This window comes from Penicilliopsis zonata (assembly GCF_001890105.1).
Source record: "Penicilliopsis zonata CBS 506.65 unplaced genomic scaffold ASPZOscaffold_5, whole genome shotgun sequence".
NCBI lineage: Eukaryota > Fungi > Ascomycota > Eurotiomycetes > Eurotiales > Aspergillaceae > Penicilliopsis > Penicilliopsis zonata.
This window is the reverse complement of record NW_019208915.1, coordinates 544,954-569,557: the sequence shown is the minus strand read 5'-3', so window position 1 is coordinate 569,557 and position 24,604 is coordinate 544,954. Positions and strand designations below refer to the sequence as shown.

The window sequence follows — 24,604 nt, the reverse complement described above, 5'->3', positions numbered from 1 at the left end:
GTATGTTATAAGCACTAACCATGTTTGTATCTGCACTAGTTATGTACTTCTGGAGTCGATGTTCTTGATACTCAACACCAAGGGATATATCTACTTTGTAGATCAGGAATAAGAGATGATAAGGGTCCAAGAAGTCTTGAAATATTTGAAACACCTACACTTCTACCCAGCCATCATGTAAACGCCACTCATTTTACCACATATACACACTCATTCTTGCCTATGAATTACTGCATCTCGACCTCAACATCAGACATTCTTCCCGACCCCTGGTTAGTTTCCTTACTCTTGGGAAGGGTCAGGTTCGAAAGGCCAGCTGTCACGGCAGCCATTCCTGCGGAAGCAGCATTGGGAATCGATTTGCCAGAGATGCCACTTCCGAGGGAGTGATGGGCTGTCTCGATGCCAGTGAGAATGGGAGCCCTGCCACCGGTGACATTGTCAGCGGCATTCGGTCCAAATAAACGAGGTCCATTCATCTCGCTATCTGTACGACCGAAGGCCTCGGCCCACCATCGGACCTCGTCAGTGCGAGGGAATATCAGACGTTCATGACCTCGCTTATTGTCGTCAACCAGAGAATCGTAGTTGGGGTTCAGGAACTGTTCACGCCTGGCAAGGAAATAATCCCACACACTCCGTGTGCGCTCTTTTGCCCTCGTCTCGATGCGCTCTTTCTCGCTGTTGAAGAGAAATGTACCATATTGGCACGAATAGAGGTGGTATAGCAGTCGCCTGAGAAAACGTTCGTTGAATTCGAAACGCGTTGGGTATTGGTATAATAGTTGGTAGGCGGCGTCGAGGAATTGGTGAAACACTGGACTGGTCTCTTTGACCTTGGTGACTTCCTTCTCAGAGGCCACGGTCCTGGGTGCCGAGCTGGGCTTCTTCCCGTTCAAATTGTCTGAATCGTAACTCTGCGCATCGCCGTCTGAGTCGGGAAGAGAGTCACGGCTCGTATTGTCACGATTAAAGAAGCCCTTGGCGCTCAAGAAGGCATTCTCAAGCGCTTTGCCAGCGCCACCGGACTCTCCAAAACTACGATTGGTGTCTGCTCCGCCGATCCGTTCGTTCTCAATCTGAAACCATTTCTCACTACTCAAATGACCAGACCGGTGTCGAAACATATGTCCGAACGAGAGCCAGTCCTTCTCCACCAGGACCATGAAACCCTCAAGGGTCCGATAGTACGGATCAAGACAGAGCTGGCTCAATGCACTGAGTTGGCTCGTACGGTCCCAGCCATCAGAGCAGTGTATAAGGACATGGGAATGTTGAAGACCCACTTGGCGAGCGATCAAGCCGGCGCCTTCCAATATCCCGGAGATGTGCTTCAACCAATTGCTTCTTGCAAGCTGCTCTCTATTGGGTCGAAGAGGCGTAACATCCGAGTCTTTAAGCGCGTCAACCACTTTATTCAACGAGTCTCTCATGACGTGGATGTTGTCGATGCCCAGGTATGCTTTCGTGGCGAACTTGTAATTATCCATGTTCTCTGAACCGAGACCCACGGCCTGCATAGCAAAAGCGTTCACCGTCGGTCGAGCGTCTACTATCAGGTTGTGCTGTTGGGCGCCATATATCGGCGGGTTTTCTTCTGTATCACCACGGAGAGAGGCTAGCATTTCATCTTCCAGCTCCTCGGCATTAGTTAATTCCAGCTCAGGACGTGACCCAGGGAGATCCTCTTGTGGGGAACTTGACGAGTCAGGCTCAGGATGCGAACCAGCAAAATTTGCTAGTGGCCGCTCCGGACGTGACGTTGAGAAGATGGCAGCCAGAAGCTTCTCGTCTTGGATACTTCGGTTCTGGCGTACTCCCACGAGAGGCTGAGAGCTTCTAGTAATCGAACAGTTGTTGACCGGATGGAGATAGGTGAGAACCGGTATTCTGGCTCGAGAGCGATATCTTCCCGCGTAGTTCAACGTATTATCAGAAATGGCCGAGGGGACCGGCAGCACGGCGGGATACGTGGGAGAAAACTAGAACAAGCCCCTCGTCAGAACAGCACATACAAACCACCATCACCACTGCGGGACGCTGTCTTCCTTACTCCATAGTCCAGATTGATCTGCGAGATACGCCATCCATGGCCGTCACCTTCGACACCGAGTCGAGCCCATTCTTTGCGAGCGTTATACAGCTCCCACCCATTCAATGCCTGCTCGGGAGGCGGCGGCTGATAGCTAAAGGCATAGAGCTTGTCAATCCGACCAAGCCGGCAGGTCCATTGCTTCACGCTATCATACACCTCCCGAGCCTTGTGTTCGTCCGCAAAATAGAAACACACAAAGGTAAAGTCTCGGCAACGCAGACGGATCGACGACAGCTGGCGAGACACGGCAGGGGCGGGTCGCAGGGTACAGAACGAGATGATCGGATAGGTGATCCACAGCTCTCGAGGTCGAGCAGCCGCCCCGGGGGGTGGTCCATCACCGGAAGTCGTGGGAACGTGGGAGAAGATGAGATGGTGGGGGGTCAGATGGAGGGTGCCGACGACCTGCTCGCCGCGTCGCGACAAGGTCACCTCTTCAACCTAGGAAGAATACACGATCAGAGGCTATTTTTTTTTTCACTTCTATCTCTCTCGTCTGGTTGACCAAAACAAACCTTGGCGACCCGTGTTCTGTCCATGCCTCAAAGTGTCCGCATCAGGCTCATGGTGAGGCGCTGCTCCAACTCAAACTGGCGGTTCGAACGGCACCGAGACGTGTTATCGAAACTCTCGGTCAAAAGTCATAAAAAAGATGCGAGGAAACAAATAATCACTCGAAGAGTGTGTGGGACACGCCAACTCCAAGGCTCAGTTCATGCACAGTGAGTAACTACACAGTGCACATTACTCTTAACTAAGTGTGTGGGTATGAGCTGGTCCTGGCACCTGCGGGCCCCTCGCTACGTCACGCCCGCCGATCGTCAATCAGCCCATAGGAGGCCTGGAAACCTATTATTATTGTTGCAGAAAAGATAAAACGTGGTTGATCTGCTTTTTATACAGATTACGATGAAAGAGTCCGCTCGGTCGTCCCTCGCGTCGTACTGTCTCCAACTCGCACACCCGGACTAGATTTCTGCAACGCAAACGGATCGTCGTCAAGATGGCAGGCCGGGGCCCATCGAGGCCTACTGAACAGGATATATTCCGGTATCGCTACCAGCATGGAACGAACCTCGGCTCGATCTTTGTCTTGGAGCGGTGGTTGAAGGGTAGCATGTTTATCGAAGGCACGCAGGGCTCTAGCGAACTCGCGGCTGTGAAGCGGTAAGTGCTATTAGGACATGCTCGTCTAGGTAGGTGTATTTGGATATTGACAGAGAAATCAGGTCTCTTCAGACAGTCGGACTCGAAGAAACTCGGGCGAGGTGGGAGGCACATTGGCTCACTGCTCTGACCGAGGAGGATTTCTCGTGGCTCAGAGATGTCGCGAAATGCAATTCTATACGATTGCCAATAGGATATTTCACTCTAGGCCCGACGTTTTGTACAGGAACCGGCTTCGATGGCGACCCCGCCAAAGTGTATCTCCACGCCTGGAGCGCGGCGAAGCACTTGATTGAGAACTGCTACCAGCACGGCATCGGTGTTCTGATCGATTTGCATGCCCTCCCCGGCGGCGCAAATGGTGACAGCCACAGTGGTACGGACGACGGCCAGGCCGCGCTATGGAACAATAAAAAATATCGAGCACTCGCTCGCGACTGCATTGCGTTCGTCGCCCAGGAAGTCATGTTTCATGCTATGGCCGGGGTGATCGGAATCCAAGTCTGCAACGAGGCCAAGTGGGACGCCCCGGGCATGTATGAGTGGTATGATGAGGTCTTGGAAGTCACCAGTGCCGTGGATCCCTCATTGCCGATCTACATCAGCGACGGATGGAACCTATCGCGAGCGATTGACTACGCGATGGCCAGGAATAAGATTCCAATTTCGATCCCCCGTAGCCCGGTCGTCGTCGATACTCACAAATACTACACCTTCTCAGAGGCCCACAGGTCGATGAGTCCCGATGCTCTCATCGCAGCCGTGAAGAGCGACCTTGCACAGCTGAATGGGAGGCAAGGCGACGTGTTGAAGCAGAAAGGCGCTATTGCCGTCTATATCGGCGAGTACAGCTGCACATTGGACACTCGAACCTGGGACAAGGTCAGCCCGTCAGAGCGCCCGCGGCTGACCAAGTCTTTCGGCCAGGAGCAGAGCAGGGTCTGGACATCCAAGGCTTCCGGCTCGGCCTTTTGGACCCTCAAGATGGACTGGATGGATGGCGGTGACTGGGGGTTCAAGGAACAAGTGAAACAGGGGGCCATTCTACCACCGCCTTGGCTTGGTCTCCCCCTAGACCGCGTGATAGCAATCGCTACCGATGCAGAAGATAAACGCTCACAGCTGCAGGAGAAAGCGGTGTCGGAGCATACCGGCTACTGGGATCGCACCTCTCCAGGCGTTCAGTTCGAGCATCACTTGTACGCTCATGGCTGGGATATCGGCTTCAACGACGCAATGGTGTTCTTCTGCGCCAGGCTCCGTGGTACAGTACCCCCTGGTCAAGGAGATGGGGGAGATAAGATCGGTGCGCTGGATCTATGGGTCCGTAAACGCATCATCGAGGCGAATCAACAGGATGGAAAGTGTGCTTGGGAGTGGGAGCATGGGTTGAGGCGCGGAGTCCATGATTTCTACTCTATCGTTGGAGTCTGAGCATGATCTTGTCGAGTATGTCTCTCGGCCTTTTTTTTTTCTTCATTCGACAAGCCGCCACATATCAGAGTAGAGAAATAGTAAATCGGAAAACAGAAATTAAAAGATAAGGCACCCAGAACCGCTGTATGGAGTAAAAAATTATGCAAGAATCTATAATACAGTAGTAGCCCATAGTCTGAGCTATATTGGCCCATATCTATACCGTTTCACCTGATGATGCCCAGCTCAAATGCTAATTTACATGACGTGTTGTAGAAAGACTTGAATTCGTCTTGGAGATGGGCAGCCGGAGACTGGTTTCTCGAGAGTGCAGCCATGATGTTATCTGTCACATCCATGTCTAAGAAGATGTCTGTAGACCGGCTAGGGAGGAAAGGCCCGCTTTCGTAAAAACCGCAGTTAAGACGCTCGCCCTGGAAGTCGTACTGATGGACCTGAGAGGTCAAGATATCGTTCAAGGGAGAGAACATGTATTCGCCCTGGATCGTTTGATTGGTCTCGTCCTCCGGCAATTGGGCTTTAATCCTCGAGGTCATATCTTGCAACACTAACTTGTTCGGAATTGCGAGATGACACGAAATCGGAGTCGGGGTCCGTTCGCTACTTGTTGGGTTTTTGGGAAACGCGCCCCGCAAGCAATCTCTGATACTGTCGAGCAGAGCATTGATGCTCTCTGGTGACAGGACACTGTCTTGGGATGCGCTATCGGCGCCCTTGTATACTTGGTAATAGACATGCCTCGTAAATCGGACATCCAAGGTATTCTCTGGGAGCAAATGATCAACACTGGTTTCCGAAACAATCGCATTCACGTTGCGAATAATCAAATCGACATCGTCGCCAAGCAGGGGGTCTCCCTGTCGGATAGCAACTTCCGCTTCAATTTTGGGTAAGAACTTCGCTTTGATTGCAGGAGGGGTGAGTCGAATACGGTAGGTTGGAAGGTAGTGAACCAAAGGAAAAGGTGTCAACAACCGAAGAAAAGACGATATACGGGGGACGTCTTTCAGGAATATACGAGGAGGAGATATTTGACCAAGCTCGGAAGCGTCAATGTACTGTTCGTTGAACGATGGTTTGCGCAAAAAAAGACACTTTCCAACGGTTGCTGTGATAGTTTCCCGGAAGGCGGTTGCCGCGAGTTGTCGAGCAGTGGCTGGTGAGGTGCTTATAAGTAATTGGAGAAGTCTGTTGGATAAGCCCGCTGGCTGAGCATCAAATAAAGGCCGTTTCAAATCACTAGCCTCGTGCGATTGTGACTGAGCTGATGGCAGAGCCCAGCGAAACCACTGCTTATTCCGGTCAAAGAACGGGACGTTTAATTCCGAGCTGACAGTGTAGACGTTTGCTTTCTTCGAGGATGCGATGTATGTGCAGAACGGGACGGATGTGGTTGCCTTGCTGTACAATGCGAGATTCAGGGTTCTTCGAGCATCGTCTGCTTCTTGCTTATTGGGAGCAAGGTAAAGAATTTTGCTCACACCGGAAATGTTATTTCCTCTGCAATAAACTCCGTATGTCTTATCGACCCAATTCAAGAATTCCTTTGTGAAAACTCTGTAGCTGCCATCTTTGAAGGTCTCCTGTCGAGGCAATGCAATGTCTTGCTCTCGCATACGATTTATGTTGTCTAGAACAATGTCGCGGATCGATTCGCAAGGGTTCTTTGCGCCTGTAACCCTGACGACTCCACTTGTATGGGATACCTCGATATTGGCTTCATGCATGTTGGCGAGTTCCTCGAAAGAGAAATGTTTCTGGTTCGAGAGCAGGTGCACTGCAGGAGACGACAATTGAATGTCAATATGCCCAACCTGTCCAATAAAGCCGAGTCTCCAGCAGGCTCGAAGTATCGTCTCAGCCAGAACTTCTTTCGCTTTCAGGTCACTCGGATTCGAAAGCTTGTATGTATCATGTTCTTGTGACATCGGATCGGGGTTGACCAACAAGGTCTTGCTAGGCTTCCACGGGTTAGACCTCGCATCATCAGCCAGCGATCCTTCCTCTGCTGGAAGTAGTTCAACTTCTTTGAAGCCATCGATGTACTGCGATAACTGCTTCATTGTAAATGAGGACTGAAGGGCTTTCCGGGCCTCGATCCAGCCCGCAAGGCTCAGCGTGTCATGTTGTTTATATTTCGAACGGAATTTTTCGAATTCATCCTCTATCGAGACGTTGCTATGTGACTGTTCCTCCTTCCCTAGTTCACGGAGCATCAAAGGAAGCCTGTCTTGCTTTTTCTTCACGACTTTCTTTCTCTGTGACCCGGAACGGGAACGGCGCCGTTGGGGCGAAATGACGACAATCTCGCCGGGCTTGCCCAGAGCATCGACATCGAGTTTGATTTTCGTATCCGCACGGTATTCTTGCGACCAGTTTATTTGCCCCCGGGAGGTTTTGTATCGGTACAGGAAGGATTCTTGGTTTTTCGCATCACTCGAAGAGCTGTTTAATCGTGAGGTCACATCGTGGCGGCGAGCACCGAGAAGGAATGGCTGGTTTCTGCATTTCAAAATCAATTGGCAGTTTAATGGTCCTACTGCCCTCTTTGAGAGTTGCGACAGCATAAGGACCTTCGACGAGCGCGATGAACAATAATATGTCAGGGTGTCTGACTGTCTTCATTCAGATCGCCAAATGGTTCCGCTCGAAATAAATTCTACGCTAGTCCAAAAATGGATGCGCTATCGCGGCACAGAGAGGATGACTACCTAGGTAGACAACAGGTAGTTTACAGAGGGTATATAATTACAGAGGATATAGGGATATTTTGTCGAGGCTTCATGTATCTGGTATCTCTACTGAAAGAACTGCTTGCTTTCCATTGTTAAAATTAGGTGGCCCCGTCGAGTTACTCTTTTCCAGAGACTTCCCAGCTTCGCAAGTCCTGGCGGACGTCAAACTCGGAGACTTCTTGGCTCGGTTTGCGACTTATCCAACTGTTTCCTTTAGAATTTTCGAATAACCCTTGCTCAATGCTGCCCACTCTTCGACTGTGACCGGGTCTCGGAGGAGTACCAGGACTTTTCGCCCCATTGCGATAGTGGTGATCTGATGAACTCTTCTGCCGTCTGTCATTAAACTTTGGCGACAGTTTAGACCCTGATGCATTTTGTCGTCTTTCAACTTCATCATGCGATAGCGTCTCCTCCTGAGTATCGGCCTCAGCCCTTCCGGGCCGGCCTTCTTGGGGCCCCTTTGCCCAACCGCTACCTCCAGCAAATAAATCTTCGATCAGTTTATCAGCCGGCAACTCCCCGACAGGAGAGTTCCAGGATGCAGCTAAGGTACTGCGGTAAATGTCCTGCATATCCGCGACTTCCCTGCTTTTTGTAATAATAGAGGGTAACCGGCCAAGGTCATCGTTTTCGGTGGGTTCGGAGGCAGAAACTACGCCTGCGATTCCGCTAAAAACCATGGCTGATTTCAAAGGAGGGCTGTCAAAGTCAGTTTGCCAGAAATCAAAGGGAAAGAACATGGGAGCCATTCAAAACAGGGCCAAGGTATAACATACGTGGTGAAGTTCCGTTCGCCATCAATTTGACGCATAGCTATCCCCAATTTGAGTGTGCTGTTTATCTTGCTATCGTGCATCAAATATCTCCTTGTAATTCCATCGTCCTCGTCGCTTCTATCCACATATTCTGCAAGGTTGAGTTTGATCCGACCAAGGAGGTTCTTGTCGCCTCGACCACCGGATGCAAATTCTTGTATTATTTCGAAATTAAGGAAGCACTCTTGCAGCCCCTGATTCCTGTCCACAGTGAGCCTGACCTGCAGGTTCCTCTCGTAGTTCCAGTATGCCCTGTGTTCAAGAATGACAGCCTTGTCTGTATGTCCATGGTTCTCGGCTGCATTCGACGAAGACAAGCTCCACTTTACAAAAGCTGTCCCGCTTGTGAGAGGGATGTTGTTGAGGTCATTGATCTAATGAAACGTTCATGGATCAGCATCGGGTTTTATCGGCAAGTTCCAGGTTCGTATCGACACTCACCCTAAGATTAAGTTCAAATCTAGGCTATGATCAAACATCAGTCTTCGATTCCTCGAATAAGAAATATCTAGCTCACCCTTCGATTTTTTGGAACTAAGCGTACAGTCAAGTATCAGCGCGCAGCCAGAAAAGGAAGCATGAGATATGGGGTAATCCCCCCTTACCAAAGGCTTGCATTGTGCCCGACGCTCCAATTATTTATATCAATCTTAGAAGATGTTCTCTCGTTTCATAACCGACATCTTGCACCACCTGCTGTGAGAAAATGGAGAGATGGGATGACAGAGCGTCACCTCCCCGCATATGGAGCAGGAGCGATAAAGGCGGTGGGTATTCATATCTGGCAGTAATTTACCGCCTTTCGGATCAAATCATTTCCATTTCCCCCTCTGTGTCTTGGCCTGGGCATCTTGCTTCCCAAACTTCGAGATCGAAACTGCTCTTTCATCAAACCTCAAGTAACTGAAAATGGTCCAGCGACCGCTTTCCCCTCCGGCAGAGACTGCGCCTGTCCCAGATTCAAAGATTGTACCCCTCGACTCCCCAACACGCACCACACCAATCCACCCTCTCCTCCCGGAAATCCGTGTCCCAGGCGAACCCCTGCCACCATATAGATACCACCCAGTGACATGTTTACCCATCGATTCCGATTCCGAAGAAATTCAGTCTCAACTGCGGGAGTTACGGCAAGAGGTTTCATCTCGTGAAGCCGCACTGAAAATGCAGGAGGAGCTGGCAAGGCAAGTGAGGCAGAAGATGGACGAGGCTGAGAAAAAGCGCGAAATGGTCCAAAAGGCGATGGATAAGAAGACAAAAGAAAGAAACACTGAGCTGAAGGTGCTCTCGAAGTACCAAGAAGTGAAGGCGTCTGATATTCCATCTTAAGACATCAGGGATATTGTTTCGCAGGACCACGGGAATCCGTTCAAATGTCGATGCAAACTTCGCAGCGACATTACAAGAGCTGATCTTTGGATGACATCCATCTTGCCCCGCGTTGTTGAAGAAGGTCAACAGCGCGTCGAGGCAGCTCATGCCATCATATGCGGGGTGGTGATTTCTACGGAAACAACTAGAACCGTTCGAATCAATAAGATTTTTGAGTAGCCATGGAAATGCTTTCTTTGGTTGTTCAAAAGGAAAGGGTTGGAAAACAAACGCGATGAGAAGCGACTGGGTCACTTACCTCGTTGCCAATCTCTGGGACTCCCGCCAGACCCGGATGTTGCAGGCTGCATCCCAATCAAGAGTCTTCGCAAATTGAGCGTATGATCTCTATCATAAACCCCGATGGTTATGATCAGAGATATATACTGAATGATTCATTACTTGAAAAATCAAATTTCTGACCAAAATGAGCCGAGAATCGGTCAATCGGTCAATCAGTCAATCGGTCAATCGGTTTTTCTTGGGCGTTCTTGTTCGAAATCTACATCTGACACCTTTCAAATGGGCATCCTCGTCTCCTTTGGATGGCTATGATATACACCTGACATCTAGTGGAATAACCGAGGATCTGAACATATGAGAAGACCATGTTGTCACCAGAATTTATAACATTCTTAGCTAAGTCTCGGTCATCTCCTGAACAATGACAAAGAGATCCTCATAAGTTAGTGGCGAAGAGGGATAGAATGGAAGTCGGCTTAGAGGTTTCGTCTGTACGGAGTATCCTAGATCAATTCTGTATGGATTCACCGCCAACATTCTGCCGAAGAATATCCAGTGACGTAGACGTCCATTCTATCAAGCAGCCGAACTTTTCATCAAACAGCAGTCGCAAACACTTCCACTAAAAGCCCCGAAAGAACTCCATTGAACTGCTGGACGTCAGCAATGCAACTAAAACCCCCTAGATCCTGGTGCGAGGAGATGCATTGCGCTAAGAACGCAGCAGAGGAGGATTCTGGAGGGGAACCCTCGGCATAGCATTAGTCTCTTCCAGTTTGAAGCTGAGCAGGCAGCCAAGTTGAGATGATGTGCGTAGATACTCGGTAGCTCCGTGTGATGTACTGCATTTGTACACTTACCGAGTGTACGGAGTATGTAGGACAGGTGCATGGATGCCACGTCTCGGAAGTGTGGCTGGGGTGGCAATTGACAGGTGTGGCGATGCTTAGCTGCATATGTACCTAGGTAGGTACCTACCTAGTTTTAGATGGTTTAGCCTTTAGGTAATTAGGTAGGCACCTTATTACGGAGTACTAGGTATCTCCTAGGTACGGGACGAGGTGCCTAGATACCTAATATCTATTCATAGCAGCACTGCTGGTAGGTTCTTAGTCAAGTTCCTAGGAATTGCCAAAGTGAAGCATGGCAATGAGTCATTCCCTGTTTGATGTGTCGCCATCTGATACCAGTTGCCTCACCAGCCACATATACGGCATAGTAGCTCTGTACGGTACTCGAGCGTACAGTATTTTATTATTCCATATAAAACAGTACTACTGTCCTGTACTGGTGTTCTTCTCCAGTACACCGCCATAGTCTAGGCATTTTCTTGGAACTACGGAGTAACTATGGAGTAACTACTACCTACGCAGTAATAGTACTAACTGCTCCGTTCTCGTGAGCGTAGGTCCTATTAGGCACGTTATGAGGTCATAATGTGACTACTCTTCTTGACGAGTCGAGGTACATTATAAAGTCGTACAAGAACAGTCAAATCTCCTACGAACGTCGCACAAGAAAGTAAATAACTAGGTATTCCGTACGCCGTACTCCGTTTGTAGCCGCCAGTATTCTCCGTCTTGACCCAGTTCCAGAAGGCATCTGGAGATGACCGTCCGCGAGCCTCAGCCCAATGGCAGATCACAGCAGGGATCTCAGCTCGAGGGCGTGCGCCGGACTCGTTTGCTGCCGGCCAATAAACAGCCAGAGACGGCCTAAGACCAGCTGGACCCACCCAGAGTTCACCCTCCATCAGCTGAATTTGTCTCACGGACACTCATCGTAAGGTATCTCATGCCTCGAAGCTGGGAGAGTATAGGTTGAAGGTTTCCGGGGCTTATGGAAGCTGTGGCTATACAGAAAGGGGAACCATGCTCTGTGCGTAGACTCATCTGGAGTTCATCAGTACGCAGTACCTTAGGAGTAACTAACAGGTACTAGGTAGTTATGTCCATACCGAGTCCCTCACGAACCGTGGATGCACCGGGACAGAGTAAGGAATGTTCCCGTGCGGACCGTATTCTTACCGCTGGATCCATGGATCCATGGATCCATGGTCCGTTGACGAGCCGTTAATCAGTAGCCGTAGTAGTAGTTGGAAGGACACCGACAAGTCCTGCGGTCTAGTTACCTACCGGTAGTCACTGTCTGGAGCATCTCTGAACTCATGTGACTGCTCCCGTGACTCGGTGCTCCGTAACTCGCCGTCTTCCGTAACTGATCTCAGCTTTGACTTGCCGTCCCGTGATCGCGGGATAGGCAGACGGAGGAGCTGGAGACTCTGACAGACTCTGGTTTACCGCCGGTCGACAGGCTCAGAGAGGCCGAAAAGCCGTAGCAACTGTTTCACTCTTGAATTCTGCAGGCTCCTTCGAACGGAAGCGAAAAAAAAATGTTATTTTGACGCCTAACAATGACGTTGATGGTCGGTAGGTACTAGTCGCAGCCCAGTTCTTCATCATGGCATTGATACTTCAATACCGCTCGTTACACATTACATCCGCCGTACTTTACCGTACGGCGGTATCGAACGGTATTCAACACACCCGGACAGCATCGCCATCATCCTGCAGGCCACGCCTCTGCGGCCAATCCACAGCAGATCGGAAGAAAAAGAGTTTTCCTTTTTTTTAATCGCTCTTTTTGGGCCCTGCTTTTTTAGCTGAACTTCCAGCTAGGCCCTGCACGGACAGGAGAAAGGGAGAAGGAGGGAAAAAAATTATTCTGGAGGGGGGGGAAGAAAAAAGGTTTGGGAGGCTTTCCTTGATATATCCTTCGCTTCCCACCCCCCGCTGCCCTCCGATTTCCCTTTCTGGTCATCCTCGCCCCGGTCCCCTCCCTCCTCCTCCTCCTCCTCCTCCTCCTTTGACTTCTCTTCGTTCCTTTTGCTTGTTATTGCTACTTTATTCTTCTTTCCCTTGCTTTCATCTTCTTCTTTTTTTTTATTTTGCGCATTCGCCCACACAAGCTCCATCTCCTTCATACATACACTTGCTATACAATAACTTCTCTGCCTACCTCGCTTACGTCTGTGGGCCCATCGCTCATATCACGATCGAGATCCGCCTCAACCTCCCCCTTCCATACAAGTCGGTGAATATTGTAGGACGACCTGGGCTGTGTGTCGGGTGAATGTTGCCTTTATGAGTCGCGTCTGTCTTTCCTTGTCGGCCGGTATCCTCGCAGACGTCGATCGTGTCCGCCGTGGTGGTGTCCCGTCAGAAGAATGCCCAGTGTGCTGCTCCCCTCATCCGCCGCCGCCTTTGCGCCGAGGGCATCGCCGAATGTCGTGCTGAGCCGGAAGGTCGAGCCGTGGCTCACGGCGACCCTGAAGCGTGTCAACCGGGTCAAGCGACCACTGAACAATGTGACCCAGCATACCCGATGTCTGACCGAGACCTTGTCCGGGACCAAGGCCATCTGGACCCTGTGCTCCATCATGTTCCCCAAGGCTCCCGATGCTGATCTGCGCCGCGATGATAACCCGCTGGTGGAGGCCCTCTTCAACTACCAGATGATCCACGTCCAGGCTTACGTGGTGCATGTCGACATGGTCTCCCGGAACGAGGTGGCCTTTAAGCTGACTCCGGAGACGATCGAGGCCCTGGTTGACTTCCATAAGGACATCTATTCCGTCGACGCCATTGCTAGTACCTGGGACTGGCCCGAGAAGGACTCCCAGATGAAGAAGCTTCAGGAGGAGTTCGTCCAGGCGGCCAACCGCTTCATCTACCGGACCAGCGCCCAGGCTCTCGAGGGTCTAGAGGACGACGGCGCTGGGGAGTTGCTGGAAGCCCGGAGCGATGAGGCCAAGGCCATGATCCTGAGCCTGTTCGTTCCCTTGCTCCCGCCGCCCCCGCGCGTCGTCGATGTCCTGCGTCCGCCCCCGTTGCTTCCCAGTGCCACGGGCCCCGACCCCTGGTGGTCTGCTGGTCCCCCCCCACCGCCGCCTGTCGCCCCCATGGAGTCGTGGAAAATCTTGCCCTCCAGTCCGAATGTCGTCGTCTGCACAACCGAGGCTAACCCCAACCTGTGGGCCGGCCTCCCGCTCTCCGAAATGCAGCTTCCTTCGCCGACCCCGTCTTACAGCCAACCCTATACCACATCGCCCTATAGCACTGCCGAGCAGTACTACAGCACGGTGACAACGGCCGCCTTGGTTGCCCTGCCGCTGCCTAGCATGCTGATCCAACCATGCAGCACGGCCGCCAGTCTGACTGGGTTTGGCTGGGGGGATCGGGGATACCAAGATTTCGCCTTGCCTTACGGGACTATCATGTAAAGTCAGGGAAACATTTACCCCTCGAATCCTTTACATGGACTTCCCATCACGACGCCTTCGGAACCCCTATCCCCCACTTACAAGAGACTTCGCATGCAGACAGCACTCTAATTCGGCATCACTGACGGCGTTCTCGTTTCTTTCGCGACACCATTGATACTCCCATCTCGTCTTGCCTTGCATATACTTTTCTTTTGGTTCTTACCCAGACAACATAATATTTGTCCCCCTTTTGTGTGTTTCTCTTTAGCCAGCGTCAGCGTTCTGCCAGTTCTTGTTTTCTTTTTTTTTTCCTTTTTTGCATTAAGAAGCGGCGGGTCGGCTATTTGATTTGAATTGCTCTTTCGAAAGTTCCTATATGTCATGAAGACCCTGTTTGCCTCGCGGCATGGAATATGATTCGGATGAAGAATGTCATTTTTTTTGTTTGCTGGTCTTTCGGTCGTGGGTCTGCCAGGGTCTGACACAGTCTGGCGAAGTCTAGCACCCGGCGTGTTATGACTATATCGACAACAAACCCTGGCAGACGGCTTTCTTTCCTGGTACTGGATACCAGGCAGGTGAATCCGATGTCCATGTGCTCGGACTTTTGAAGAGAGTTGTTTTTTTACACACACGACTGTGCCAGGTCCAACAGATCATGTCTGGGATATGACTGTTCCTGGTGTCACTCCCTCTTTTTATTCTCCTTTTTTTTATCTATTCGCCGTGGACTCCTGGGGGAAGAATTCGAAGAGAGAAGGTGATTGGTGTCGACTCTCGCAAGAACTCCCGGCCATTCGTCTGTGGCGAACAACCTGGAGTTGCAGGCCGGGAAAAGGAGAGAGTAAAGGAGGTTTGTGGGGGGGGAAGAAAAGAGAGAAAAAGAATCAACCGACGAATGAAATGATCTGTGATCAATTGTCCGGTTTCGATTCTGGTCTTCTCTTTTCTTTCCCTCCCCCCTTCCACCCTCCCGTTTGAGCGAGGATCGAACCCTAACCGTCTTCTCTTCTTTTGCTATTCTCCCCCATTGACCCGGCCGACTACACTAGGTTCATCCCCTACCGTCCAGGGCTGGTTTTTTTTTTCCTTCTTCTTTTTTCCTGGACATGCTCGCACGGCTTCACTCTCTCCGCAGGCTGGAGGGGAGGAACGTGCGGGAAACCGATGCTGGAAATTTTGCTCATGCTCAGAAGCTGGCTCTTCGTCTCCCCTCGTTGTGATTGCGTTCTGTCTAGCTGTCTCGTTAGTCAATCACGTTGAATATGTCGTCTGCTAGTGTAGAGATAGTAGCACATTATTCGATTAATATCCATCCCGAAGCAACGATTCTATCGACAGTAATACTATGAAGTGATTGGACTGATTTCGCTGTATGTAGTACATGATTCTGCACCTCGCTGTCTCGGAGTCCGCGCATGGCCAGGCTGGCTTCAGTACAGCCTTAGTTAACGAACTACCTATAACTACTAGGTAGTTATGTAGTTAACTAGCAGACAAATCACTTAACTTACTACATAAGTAGCAGTATGTATTATGCAGTATTGTATTACTGATCAGTCGTTCGGCTTCGGGCATTGCACCGCCGATCGGGGTGACGTCAGTGGAAGCAGCAAGCATGCCTCAAGAGTCAGCAGTCAGCCTTTAAAGCTGCAGGATTTAGTCTTATAAAGACAGGATCCTACAATTAGCACGCATTTTATACATATCTCTGACTTCTAACTCATAAAGCCGGTGATATGGCAGCCCTCCACGAGGCATTACAATGCCTCCAACCGACGAGCTGGGAGGAAATCCCCAAAGAACACGACAAGCTGCGAGGCATGCTACGCGAGCTATTCGGCCAGGCGCGGGTGATTGTTGATTCAGTCCCGGAGGAGCCGGAAAAGAAAACATCGAATACAAAGACGAATACGAATACCGACCTACAAAAAGAGTGGGGGAAGCCGCTCAAGGTCAACTCCAAGGAGAACCCGCTCGGAATCCCATTGTACAAGCTTACGGGGGCGGATGGCAAGGGCACCTGGTTTGCCCGTCGGAGTGTGCACGAGGGATTGCCCTTTTCCGTGTGGAAGAGCAAGATCGCGAGCGAGATCGCCGAGACGTTACGTGGGAACACGGCGCGGAAGGAACAGGGCCTCCCGCCGGACTATGCGGTGCGGGGGATCGGGGCGGAGAGAAAGCTCGAGGATATCGAGGTGATGGACGATGAGAATAGAGATGGGAATGGTGACGGTGACGGTGGGAATGAGGGTGCCACCCTCGCTCGGCTGGAGCTGTACCATGTTTCTGTGCAGTTCCCGCGTCCCACGACCTCCAGGGACTTTGTGCCGCTCGTCATCAGCTCGGAGATTGGTTTGAACGGGTCGGATGTCACGGCGGGCAAGGGCAGGTCACTCATCATCCTCTCCAAACCGTGCCGCCATGGTGACGTCCCCCCGGACGAGCGGTATATCCGTGGTCAGTACGAGTCTGTCGAGATTATCCGGGAGATCCCTCGGTCTTCTGCTGCGAGTCTATCTCGTTCGGACGGGTCCACTCAATCGGGGGGTGCTGGCCAGACACAAGAAGAGACTGAGCCGATGAATCCCGTCGAATGGATCATGGTCACCAGGAGTGATCCGGGTGGGAATATCCCGCGATGGATGGTGGAAAAGGGAACCCCACGGAGTATCCTCACTGATGCTGCCAAGTTTGTTCAGTGGGCAAGCCAAGACGACAAGGCGAGCCGAGACGACAAGAGTGATGACCATTCTACTGGTGACATTGAACCCAATCTCAGGGAAGAAATAGAAAAGGGAAACGGAGTCCAGGCCCGAGACGAAGTCAAAGAAGAAGAAGAAGAGGACGGCGATGAGAATCCACCCGCACACACCGGACTGATCGCCAGCGTCGCCCATCTACTCAACATGGGGGTTGATAAATACGCTCCGCAGGCAGTACGCGACTACATCCCCCATTTCACATACGACTCGTTCGAAAGCGAGTCTGACGACAATTCGACGAGCGAACCCATTTCCGACAATGATTTTGCAGAGAAGGCGCCATCCTCCCAAATCAAGGTCGAGGAAAAGTGCGCCGACGAAGAGACAGATTCGCACACCTCGGTCTCTCTAGCCTCGGACATCCACGAGGAGCATATTTCCCCCCTGGACCTGATCCAGCAGAACAAGAACGGCGGCAAGCTGTCCTCGCGGGAGAAAGAGCTTGCCAAGCTGGCGCTGCGCAAGCGCGAGGTCGAGTCCCGGCTGGACAGTCTACGCTCGGAGATCGAAGCCCTGCACATACGACCAACATCCGACACGGATCTCAAGACCGACAAACCGTTTACGGAGAGTGATCACCCGAGCACTGTGAGTAGCAGCAACGGGCAAAGCAGCAGCAGCACGGCGACGGCCGAGCAGCGAACCGCGCCCCAAGATGCCATGCAACTCCACAAGGCAGCCTCGAGCATGCTGCGCGAGGAATCCAAGCTCTTCAAGCAGCTGCGCAAGATCGAAGCGAGCCAGCTGCGGGTCGCGGCCAAGATCGAGGCGCGGCAACGCAAACGTACCGCGCGCGACGATAAGCACCGCTCCCGCTCCGAGGTCGACGCCCTGCGCCAGGAAGTCCACGGTCTAAAGAGGGAGGTCGAGAAGTTGCGTGCCGAGCGCCGGCATTGGCTTGATCTCGTCGCTTCCTTGCAGGCAGAGAACTCCAGGCTAGTTTCTGTGGCGCAATAGCGGAAGAAAGAAGGAGGAAACTACCAACATGTCATATGAACATAAGTGACGATTTGATGATCAATTCTGTTCAGCTTTTATTGCATACTAACTATTGGAGTCTGGTTGTGAGCTGTCTGCATTTGTTTTAAATACTGAGCTCGGGTCAATGTCTTATATACAAAGTACATAGACAAGATATTTATAGTTAGTACTTAATTCCACAAGTATCATTCGTTATCCTTCCTGGGCTGCTTTGGCTATGCGGAGAGTCAACGCTAGTAGGTTCTAGATAGCGAAGCTGGAAGGTCATCCAGATGTCTTAAGGTTATCCATATCCGTGACATGCGTAGGATCTATTCCTGCATCGCAGGGGGGATTTATCGTAGTTGTATTATTATAAAGGCATCAATCATAGCCTCGAGACGTAGTATGCAACATATCTCAACCGCATGAACGTATCATAGGAGAACTGTAGTAGGGGCAAGGCGGGGGAAAAAAGGTCATGGGTTATTCTTGCGTCTGAAGGGGAATACTGTTAGACACCATCCATCTCAAGGGAACAAATTAAAAAGAGAAACCAACCTCCGGCGGATTCCCTGCACCTCTGACCATCTTCTCAATCATCATGGCACGGACTTTCTCCTTCGAATCGCCCATCCCCACAGCCATGTATGACAGCAGAGGCGGATGGCCGATGTACGAGGCGTAACTGTCCCGGATGATGTTGGACGTCCACTCGTACTTGGTGGTGTCGGCGTGGCCAGTACCGACGTAACGCGCCTGCAAGGCCTCGAGGTTCTGGAGCGTGCGGAGCTTGTCGGCCATGTTGCAATCACATTCAACAGTCGCGCTGCAGGGTTCAAGTGGAAGGGAAAGACGACGTGCGGACAGGAAAGAGTCGAAGTTTGGGGGGGGAGCACGTGCCGTTCGATATGGGTGAGTCACGTGATTAAATTATATAAATCAATAAATTATAACGATTCCGCGACTATTCGACGTCTCTGCAAGCTCGCTTCATTCTCTCCTGGTCAGTGAATACTTTGGGTTTTCGAGAGATTATTAGTTCCATGAAAGAGTCACAGCATTCTCCTTTACCGTCTCGGATAGCCTCGTTGGTCCACGCGCATTTCGATGCGTTGCCAGTTCGCAGCAAACCCACTGTCCATCCGGATGGATCGAGAGAGTGGATTCCTTTGACAGGAATAGTGATTGTAAGAGGTATCAGAGGCTGAATGTTCTTGATTCTCCTGATAATGTGTATTCGTCGCTTCCATGACCTATATACAAGTGGTCTACTTATTATTTCGTATTATACACTGACACGGCTGGCTCGTCAGGAGAGAATACACCATCAGAGAAGCTTACATGTGTGGCTATTGCGTATGTTGTTTCTTTCCATTGCATTGCTGATTTTATCTAATATGCTGTGCAGGACTGGAGCAAAATGCCTGCCAGCATCCCAAATTCCCAACTGCAAAGGCTTGGTCCTACATGACAGCCATGCAGAGATCCTCGCTCTTCGCGCCTTCAATTACTGGCTATTGAACGAATGCCATGGGGTCTTTGCTTGTGAGCAGCAAACACGGTCACCTCCATCGCCTGACATCTCCCATAGCAAGCAGACTACTTCGCCGTATGTACGCAGGAGGAATCAGGGGCGGCGATCAGGTTCAGGACCGCCATTTGAAATCCAACCCGATATCAAGGTTTATATGTACGGCACCTGCGCCCCATGCGGTGATGCAAGCATGGAACTCTGCATGGCATCTCAGGAGGACGCCACTCCATGGGAGATGACACCACGACAAGATCAAGATAAACAGGAAAGCAGCATTGCCTCGACACCGTCTTCCGATCAATTATTGAAAGGCCGCGGCCACTTTTCGCTTCTTGGGATTGTGCGCCGTAAACCGGCTCGTGGCGATGCTGAATCCACTCTGAGCAAGTCTTGCTCCGATAAACTTGCTCTGCGCCAGGTCTCCTCGCTGCTCTCATACGAAACTAGCCTTCTCGTCGCCCCGACGGAGAACGCGTATCTCGCGGGACTCATTCTGCCGGAGAAGGAAATCAGCCGCGTGGGCTGTGAACGGTGTTTCGGCAAAACCGGGCGGATGAGGAATCTACGCGGTCGAGTATGGAGAGGGCCCGATGACGAAGAAAGGGATGGGTTTCGATTTCGACCTTTTGACGTCCTCTCAGTGCCGAGCGAACAGGTCGAAGCCCTCTGGCCGTTTGCAAAACCCGACCCTTCTACTTCTCTACCACCAACTGACAGTGATTCACAACCACCAAAAAGCTCGTCGAAACGAAGCAAACCAGGAACCGTGTCTGCCGTCTGGGCTGTGGGCCCATCACTCTCCGTCCCCTCAAACTCACTCATAGACGATAACGGACGTAAATTCCTCCCATCCCTGTGCAAATCGCCGACGGGCTTGTTCGAGACGATCGTCAACGGCGTCAAGCAGGGTAACCGGGCCTTGACACCGTTGGCACGCGGCGCGTCGAGGCTCTCGCGCGCGAAAATGTGGGGATTGCTTCGAGACATCCTCAAGCCCGTCACGGTAGAAGATGAGCTCCGAGAAGCTATGCATGATTCTGATTCCTTGCTACTACTACTACCACTTGCGAACCTCGTCTCGGCAGAGACATACAATGAATTTAAACATCCACGGTTAGATGTCGAATCTGTGAAATGGCGCCAGGCCGCTATCCGGGACGCCAAAGAGGCCTTGCAGGGCTGGTCGCCCAATATTGGGGACGAGGCCTGGGGGTTGGAGGTCTTGATTGATCCTAAGAAGCGGAAACGATAGTTTCGAGTGTCAGTCCATTCATGTATACAGGATTATGATTATGAATTATGACTCTGCTTTGTATACTATACAAAAACCGGTTCAATGTGGTGACTTTTTTCCCCCCGATATGCAATTCTGTCCATGGGTTTAAAACGCCAGAAGAAGAAGAAGCTCCTTTAAATGGTGTTACAACATCCAAAAGAGGAAGGGAAAGATGAAGGGCAGAAAGTTAGTAGACGCCTGGGATAATCCGACTGCGAACAATGGAGGTATATCTGTCCCAGTCGGCGCCGTATTTCTTCTTGCACTTCTCTTCGTCGCGGCTCTCACGGTGGATAAGGAGGATACCGAAGTAGAGCATGAAGAAGTAGGTGAAGATGGCACCCCAGCCGCGCACCTCGGGGGTCTGCACGGCCTGTTTCTGGAGCTCGCCGGTGGCCGGGTTGAGGTGTTCAATGATGGCGTAACCTGCGAGACCCGTGGGCAAGCAGTATGCCCAGGACATGACCCAGTCGCCCAGGTAGTTGATGTGGCGCGCGCATCCCCACCAGCCGGAGGTGAGTAGCTTGGAGCCGCTGGCGGTCTGGATGTATTTAAGGTGCTTGACGCGCGGGTCGGTGGGGTCGGTGCGGAACCGGTTCTTCTGGTTGTTGGCGCCGCGGAAGATGTAGTAGCCCACTGCGGCAAAGGCCAGCACGACGGCGATACCCTGCACACCCAGCTCGAGCGGATACACTGCCAGGTAGCGCGCCTGAGTGTCGTAGAGGAAGGGCACCCAGACCAGGTCACCAAAGGAGAGCATGAAGCCGAACCCATCCATGATCACGTCCATGGTGGTCATGATAGCAGGTTCCATGTAGAAGGAGTCCAGGACGTAGAAACCCTGGAAGGCCGTCACCAGAACGATCGAATCCGTGATGTAGCCGTAGGTCCGGTGCTGGTACGCAATATGCGACAGGTTGAGAATCAACCATCCCAGCAACCCGGGCCGCAGTTCACAGAAGACCTTGATATCGATCGTCCGCGCTGTCTCACTGACAAAGGGGATGGGCAGACGAATACGAGGGTTGAGTTCGCGGCCGATGAAGAAATCGTACAACACGTTGCCTGTGTGGCCGCCAGGAGCGAGTTCACGAAGCTCTGGGTTCGGGCTACCAGGATTAGGCACAGAGAAGCTTCTCACGTACACGAAGAGGGCGATGGAGGTTGAAATGACCAGATTCGCCGTCAGAATCTGAAGGTAGTTGTCCGAGATGAAGGTCCACACGGCGAAATCAGATCCATACAGGTAGGTTCCTACTGCAAGGCCGGACAGTGTGAGAATAGCAGATAGGAATGCTACCTAGGTTAGCCAATGCAATTTTGATCGGTCTGATTAAGCCATTGCCTACTGTTGAACTTGTATTTCAGTCGTCCTCCGCAAGCCAGAGGAACCCCCTCGGCCTCTCTTCCAGGCAGAAACACCTGCATTAAGAGACTGACAAGGTAGTATCTCACCACCCACAGCATAACCTGGGAATCATAAAGCGCCGTGATGCCTCCTTCCGGCCACCCAATCTCTGCCTTGAGGGTGTCGAGGGTCAGGGTCGAGGGGCTGAGGAGCGAGGGAGCCGGACATCCAGAGACATCATTGCACAGGAACTTGAAGCTGTACACGAGGAGAGGGAGGCCGAACACGATTCCAAAGGCGCCGATTCTAACAAATAACCCAGTCAGCACGAACAGCTTAAAAGGAGGATTCCGACTTCCACTCACGGCCCTGCAAACTCGTATCCCCTCTTCTCCGGCACAGGCTGGATTGGGACCTTGGTCTTTGAATCCTTCTTGGAGGCCATTCTGCGCGAGGAAAAACTTATTCAACTCTTGATCTGAGAGTCTATCTCAGAGCTCCTTGTACCAAGACTGCTTGAGTGTGGCTGATGACGAAGCGGGCGTCGCAGCCAGTGTGGAGCTATTCGTGTCAACAAGGGAGGGGAGATCTGGTCCAAAGAAATCAAAAAAACGTCTGATCTAATTAGATCCAGCAGACAATTGAATCGTTAAATAACCCGTCCTCTCCAGTCCAAGGCTGACAGATTATTATTCTTCCTCTGTCTATGGTGATCGGCTCGGATCCTGCGTCTTCCGGGCCTGACGATTCCTAAACGCTGGACCGCCGGCGCTTTTTCTCCGCGCGTACGACTTACTACGCATACGCCACTGGAGATGCGACGTTGCGTATACGTCCTTGAGACAGGAGGCGCGCTGTGCTTCACTCTTTTGCTCGTTGAGATTAATCGCCGACCCTTGGACCAATCTATCTCTATTTAAGAACTGCCATCTATTTATCTGGATTATTTCGATTATTTCGATTACTTGTCTTATCTCCGAACCAGCCGTCTTTTAACTAGGAGTGACCTGGAGCAGCCCACGATGAACCTCCTCGCCGGCGCTGTTGTACAGCTGCTTCTGTTCTCGCCATTTTCATTAGTGACTGCGGCTGCGACGTCACCTCCCAAAGAACCGCTGTTGCCGTGTGTTGCTCAGTCGCCGACGACCGGGCTGTATTTCGATCTCAACGCCCTGACCGTCACCCCGCCGAAGTATAAGGATGGAGAGAAAGTGTCCAAGGATGCTCGCGAGGACAGCTGGCCGGCTCGTGGCTATGACTATGGGGCAAACTTCACATTGAACATCTGTGCGCCGGTGATTGAGGAGCTGAAGGATGTCGTGGGCGTCCCTCAGGCGCGATGGAAGAACGTCAGTGCATACTACGAAAGAGAAGGCGAAATCTATTCGATAGGGTATGATGAATTGGTTTCTGTTTTGTGAGGGGGGGGCTTATTTGCTGACGGCGAGCGATTGTAGAGAACAAGCCTCCGAACCCTTTTTCCGGGGACGCAAGCTGGTGTTGAACTATACGAACGGGTCTCCTTGTCCCGGCGAGAACGCGAACGCCCCTGCGCGTACCAAGTCGACGATGATCTCCTTCTCGTGTGATCGAGAAGCGCTGCCTTCCCAGGCGTTTGCCTCGTTTGTCGGTACCATGGATTCCTGCAGCTATTGGTTCGATGTCCGTAGCTCTGCTGCCTGCGGTGGAATTGCTACGAATCCCAGCACCGAGGGTCTTGGGCCAGCGGGGGTATTCGGCGTAATGTACGTCTTTTTTTTCTTTTTGATCCCTTCCCCGAGGGGGGGGGTGTAGTGACCATGCTAACGAGGCTCAGTGCTCTGATCGCTGTTGTGGCGTATCTCATCGGCGGTTGTGCGTATCAACGTACGGTGATGCACCAGCGTGGCTGGAGGCAATGTCCGAATTTCAGCCTCTGGGCCGGCATTGTGGACTTTATCAAAGTAAGTATTCTGGCCTTGGTGCCATTTCGGTCTTCAAGGCAGGCAGACAGGGGTTCCCACAAAGAATTCGCCAATGCAAAATTACCGACCTCAAGACTGGATTGACCCGTCTGTGTCCTTTTATTTTATTCTTTTTCTATACTCATTTCGCCGTGCTGGCATGGCGATATACTTCCCAACCAAATCCTTGCCTTACTCCCTCATTTCCTTTCTGTATAATTGGTCTTTTCTACCCTTTCATGTTTACGATAGGCTCAAACCGAATATATACACAGTTCAGCATTTAGCTCTATCTCTCTCTCTCTCTCTCTCTCTCTCTCTCCATCTCACAGAATTCTGATATGAACCACCACACCATGAAAGCTAACAACCTACCTCTCTCGCAACCCAACAGGACATGATCGTTATCTTCTTCTCCTCGCTCGGCCAAATGCTCCATCTCACTCGGTCTCGGGGAGATGGGTACATGAACGTCAATGCCGGCCAACCATCAAGCGTCGTCAGAGGCAGCAACTTCATCAATGCCATCGGTGGACGACGCTCGGCAAACCTTTCGACTGGCAGGGCTGCCGACATCGACGCTGAAAACAGGTTAATTGACCAGCTGGATGAGGAGTGGGAAGACTGATAGATAGTTACTCGTTG

At 51.5% G+C, this 24,604-nt stretch overlaps 12 protein-coding genes across 12 annotated transcripts; 6 read left to right on the top strand and 6 right to left on the bottom strand.

Annotated features, from left to right (window-relative positions):
* Positions 1-16: 16 nt before the first annotated feature.
* Positions 17-2,834, bottom strand: ASPZODRAFT_131195 (hypothetical protein). The gene is made up of 3 exons (XM_022722693.1): positions 2,611-2,834; positions 2,054-2,536; positions 17-1,982 (listed from the first exon to the last, which is right to left on the bottom strand). Exons 1-3 carry the CDS (start codon positions 2,632-2,634, stop codon positions 228-230), a joined length of 2,262 nt encoding a protein of 753 aa, XP_022582154.1. The 5' UTR covers positions 2,635-2,834; the 3' UTR covers positions 17-227.
* Positions 2,835-3,098: 264 nt separating this feature from the next.
* Positions 3,099-4,696, top strand: ASPZODRAFT_64269 (hypothetical protein; the record flags this gene model as incomplete). Its single annotated transcript, XM_022729217.1, has 2 exons — positions 3,099-3,262; positions 3,325-4,696. The coding sequence occupies 2 exons, from the start codon at positions 3,099-3,101 to the stop codon at positions 4,694-4,696; spliced, it is 1,536 nt and encodes a 511-aa protein (XP_022582153.1).
* Positions 4,697-4,905: 209 nt separating this feature from the next.
* Positions 4,906-8,870, bottom strand: ASPZODRAFT_15091 (hypothetical protein; the record flags this gene model as incomplete). Its single annotated transcript, XM_022725683.1, has 6 exons — positions 4,906-7,201; positions 7,555-8,136; positions 8,214-8,626; positions 8,694-8,717; positions 8,770-8,786; positions 8,858-8,870. The coding sequence occupies 6 exons, from the start codon at positions 8,868-8,870 to the stop codon at positions 4,906-4,908; spliced, it is 3,345 nt and encodes a 1,114-aa protein (XP_022582152.1).
* Positions 8,871-8,976: 106 nt separating this feature from the next.
* Positions 8,977-9,815, top strand: ASPZODRAFT_1735778 (hypothetical protein). The gene has a single exon (XM_022727010.1). The coding sequence runs from the start codon at positions 9,162-9,164 to the stop codon at positions 9,579-9,581; it is 420 nt and encodes a 139-aa protein (XP_022582151.1). The 5' UTR covers positions 8,977-9,161; the 3' UTR covers positions 9,582-9,815.
* Positions 9,816-11,190: 1,375 nt separating this feature from the next.
* ASPZODRAFT_131189 (hypothetical protein) lies at positions 11,191-11,905 on the bottom strand. Its single transcript, XM_022722692.1, has 2 exons — positions 11,824-11,905; positions 11,191-11,758 (listed from the first exon to the last, which is right to left on the bottom strand). The coding sequence occupies exon 2, from the start codon at positions 11,617-11,619 to the stop codon at positions 11,290-11,292; it is 330 nt and encodes a 109-aa protein (XP_022582150.1). The 5' UTR covers positions 11,620-11,758; positions 11,824-11,905; the 3' UTR covers positions 11,191-11,289.
* Positions 11,906-12,542: 637 nt separating this feature from the next.
* On the bottom strand, positions 12,543-13,101 carry ASPZODRAFT_1735071 (hypothetical protein). The gene is made up of 2 exons (XM_022727007.1): positions 13,089-13,101; positions 12,543-13,036 (listed from the first exon to the last, which is right to left on the bottom strand). Exon 2 carries the CDS (start codon positions 12,847-12,849, stop codon positions 12,586-12,588), a length of 264 nt encoding a protein of 87 aa, XP_022582149.1. The 5' UTR covers positions 12,850-13,036; positions 13,089-13,101; the 3' UTR covers positions 12,543-12,585.
* Positions 13,093-14,148, top strand: ASPZODRAFT_64350 (hypothetical protein; the record flags this gene model as incomplete). The annotated part of the gene is made up of 1 exon (XM_022729223.1): positions 13,093-14,148. One exon carries the CDS (start codon positions 13,093-13,095, stop codon positions 14,146-14,148), a length of 1,056 nt encoding a protein of 351 aa, XP_022582148.1.
* A 1,721-nt stretch (positions 14,149-15,869) lies between these two features.
* Positions 15,870-17,852, top strand: ASPZODRAFT_64427 (hypothetical protein; the record flags this gene model as incomplete). Its single annotated transcript, XM_022729233.1, has 2 exons — positions 15,870-16,644; positions 16,702-17,852. The coding sequence occupies 2 exons, from the start codon at positions 15,870-15,872 to the stop codon at positions 17,850-17,852; spliced, it is 1,926 nt and encodes a 641-aa protein (XP_022582147.1).
* A 489-nt stretch (positions 17,853-18,341) lies between these two features.
* ASPZODRAFT_151109 (hypothetical protein) lies at positions 18,342-18,659 on the bottom strand (the record flags this gene model as incomplete). Its single annotated transcript, XM_022725703.1, has 2 exons — positions 18,342-18,353; positions 18,417-18,659. The coding sequence occupies 2 exons, from the start codon at positions 18,657-18,659 to the stop codon at positions 18,342-18,344; spliced, it is 255 nt and encodes an 84-aa protein (XP_022582146.1).
* Positions 18,660-18,901: 242 nt separating this feature from the next.
* On the top strand, positions 18,902-20,644 carry ASPZODRAFT_151108 (hypothetical protein; the record flags this gene model as incomplete). Its single annotated transcript, XM_022725702.1, has 3 exons — positions 18,902-19,052; positions 19,172-19,214; positions 19,267-20,644. 3 exons carry the CDS (start codon positions 18,902-18,904, stop codon positions 20,642-20,644), a joined length of 1,572 nt encoding a protein of 523 aa, XP_022582145.1.
* A 211-nt stretch (positions 20,645-20,855) lies between these two features.
* Positions 20,856-22,461, bottom strand: ASPZODRAFT_151107 (hypothetical protein; the record flags this gene model as incomplete). Its single annotated transcript, XM_022725701.1, has 3 exons — positions 20,856-21,964; positions 22,018-22,322; positions 22,382-22,461. The coding sequence occupies 3 exons, from the start codon at positions 22,459-22,461 to the stop codon at positions 20,856-20,858; spliced, it is 1,494 nt and encodes a 497-aa protein (XP_022582144.1).
* A 577-nt stretch (positions 22,462-23,038) lies between these two features.
* Positions 23,039-24,587, top strand: ASPZODRAFT_64382 (hypothetical protein; the record flags this gene model as incomplete). The annotated part of the gene is made up of 5 exons (XM_022729225.1): positions 23,039-23,409; positions 23,474-23,761; positions 23,833-23,959; positions 24,354-24,421; positions 24,470-24,587. The coding sequence occupies 5 exons, from the start codon at positions 23,039-23,041 to the stop codon at positions 24,585-24,587; spliced, it is 972 nt and encodes a 323-aa protein (XP_022582143.1).
* Positions 24,588-24,604: the final 17 nt, after the last annotated feature.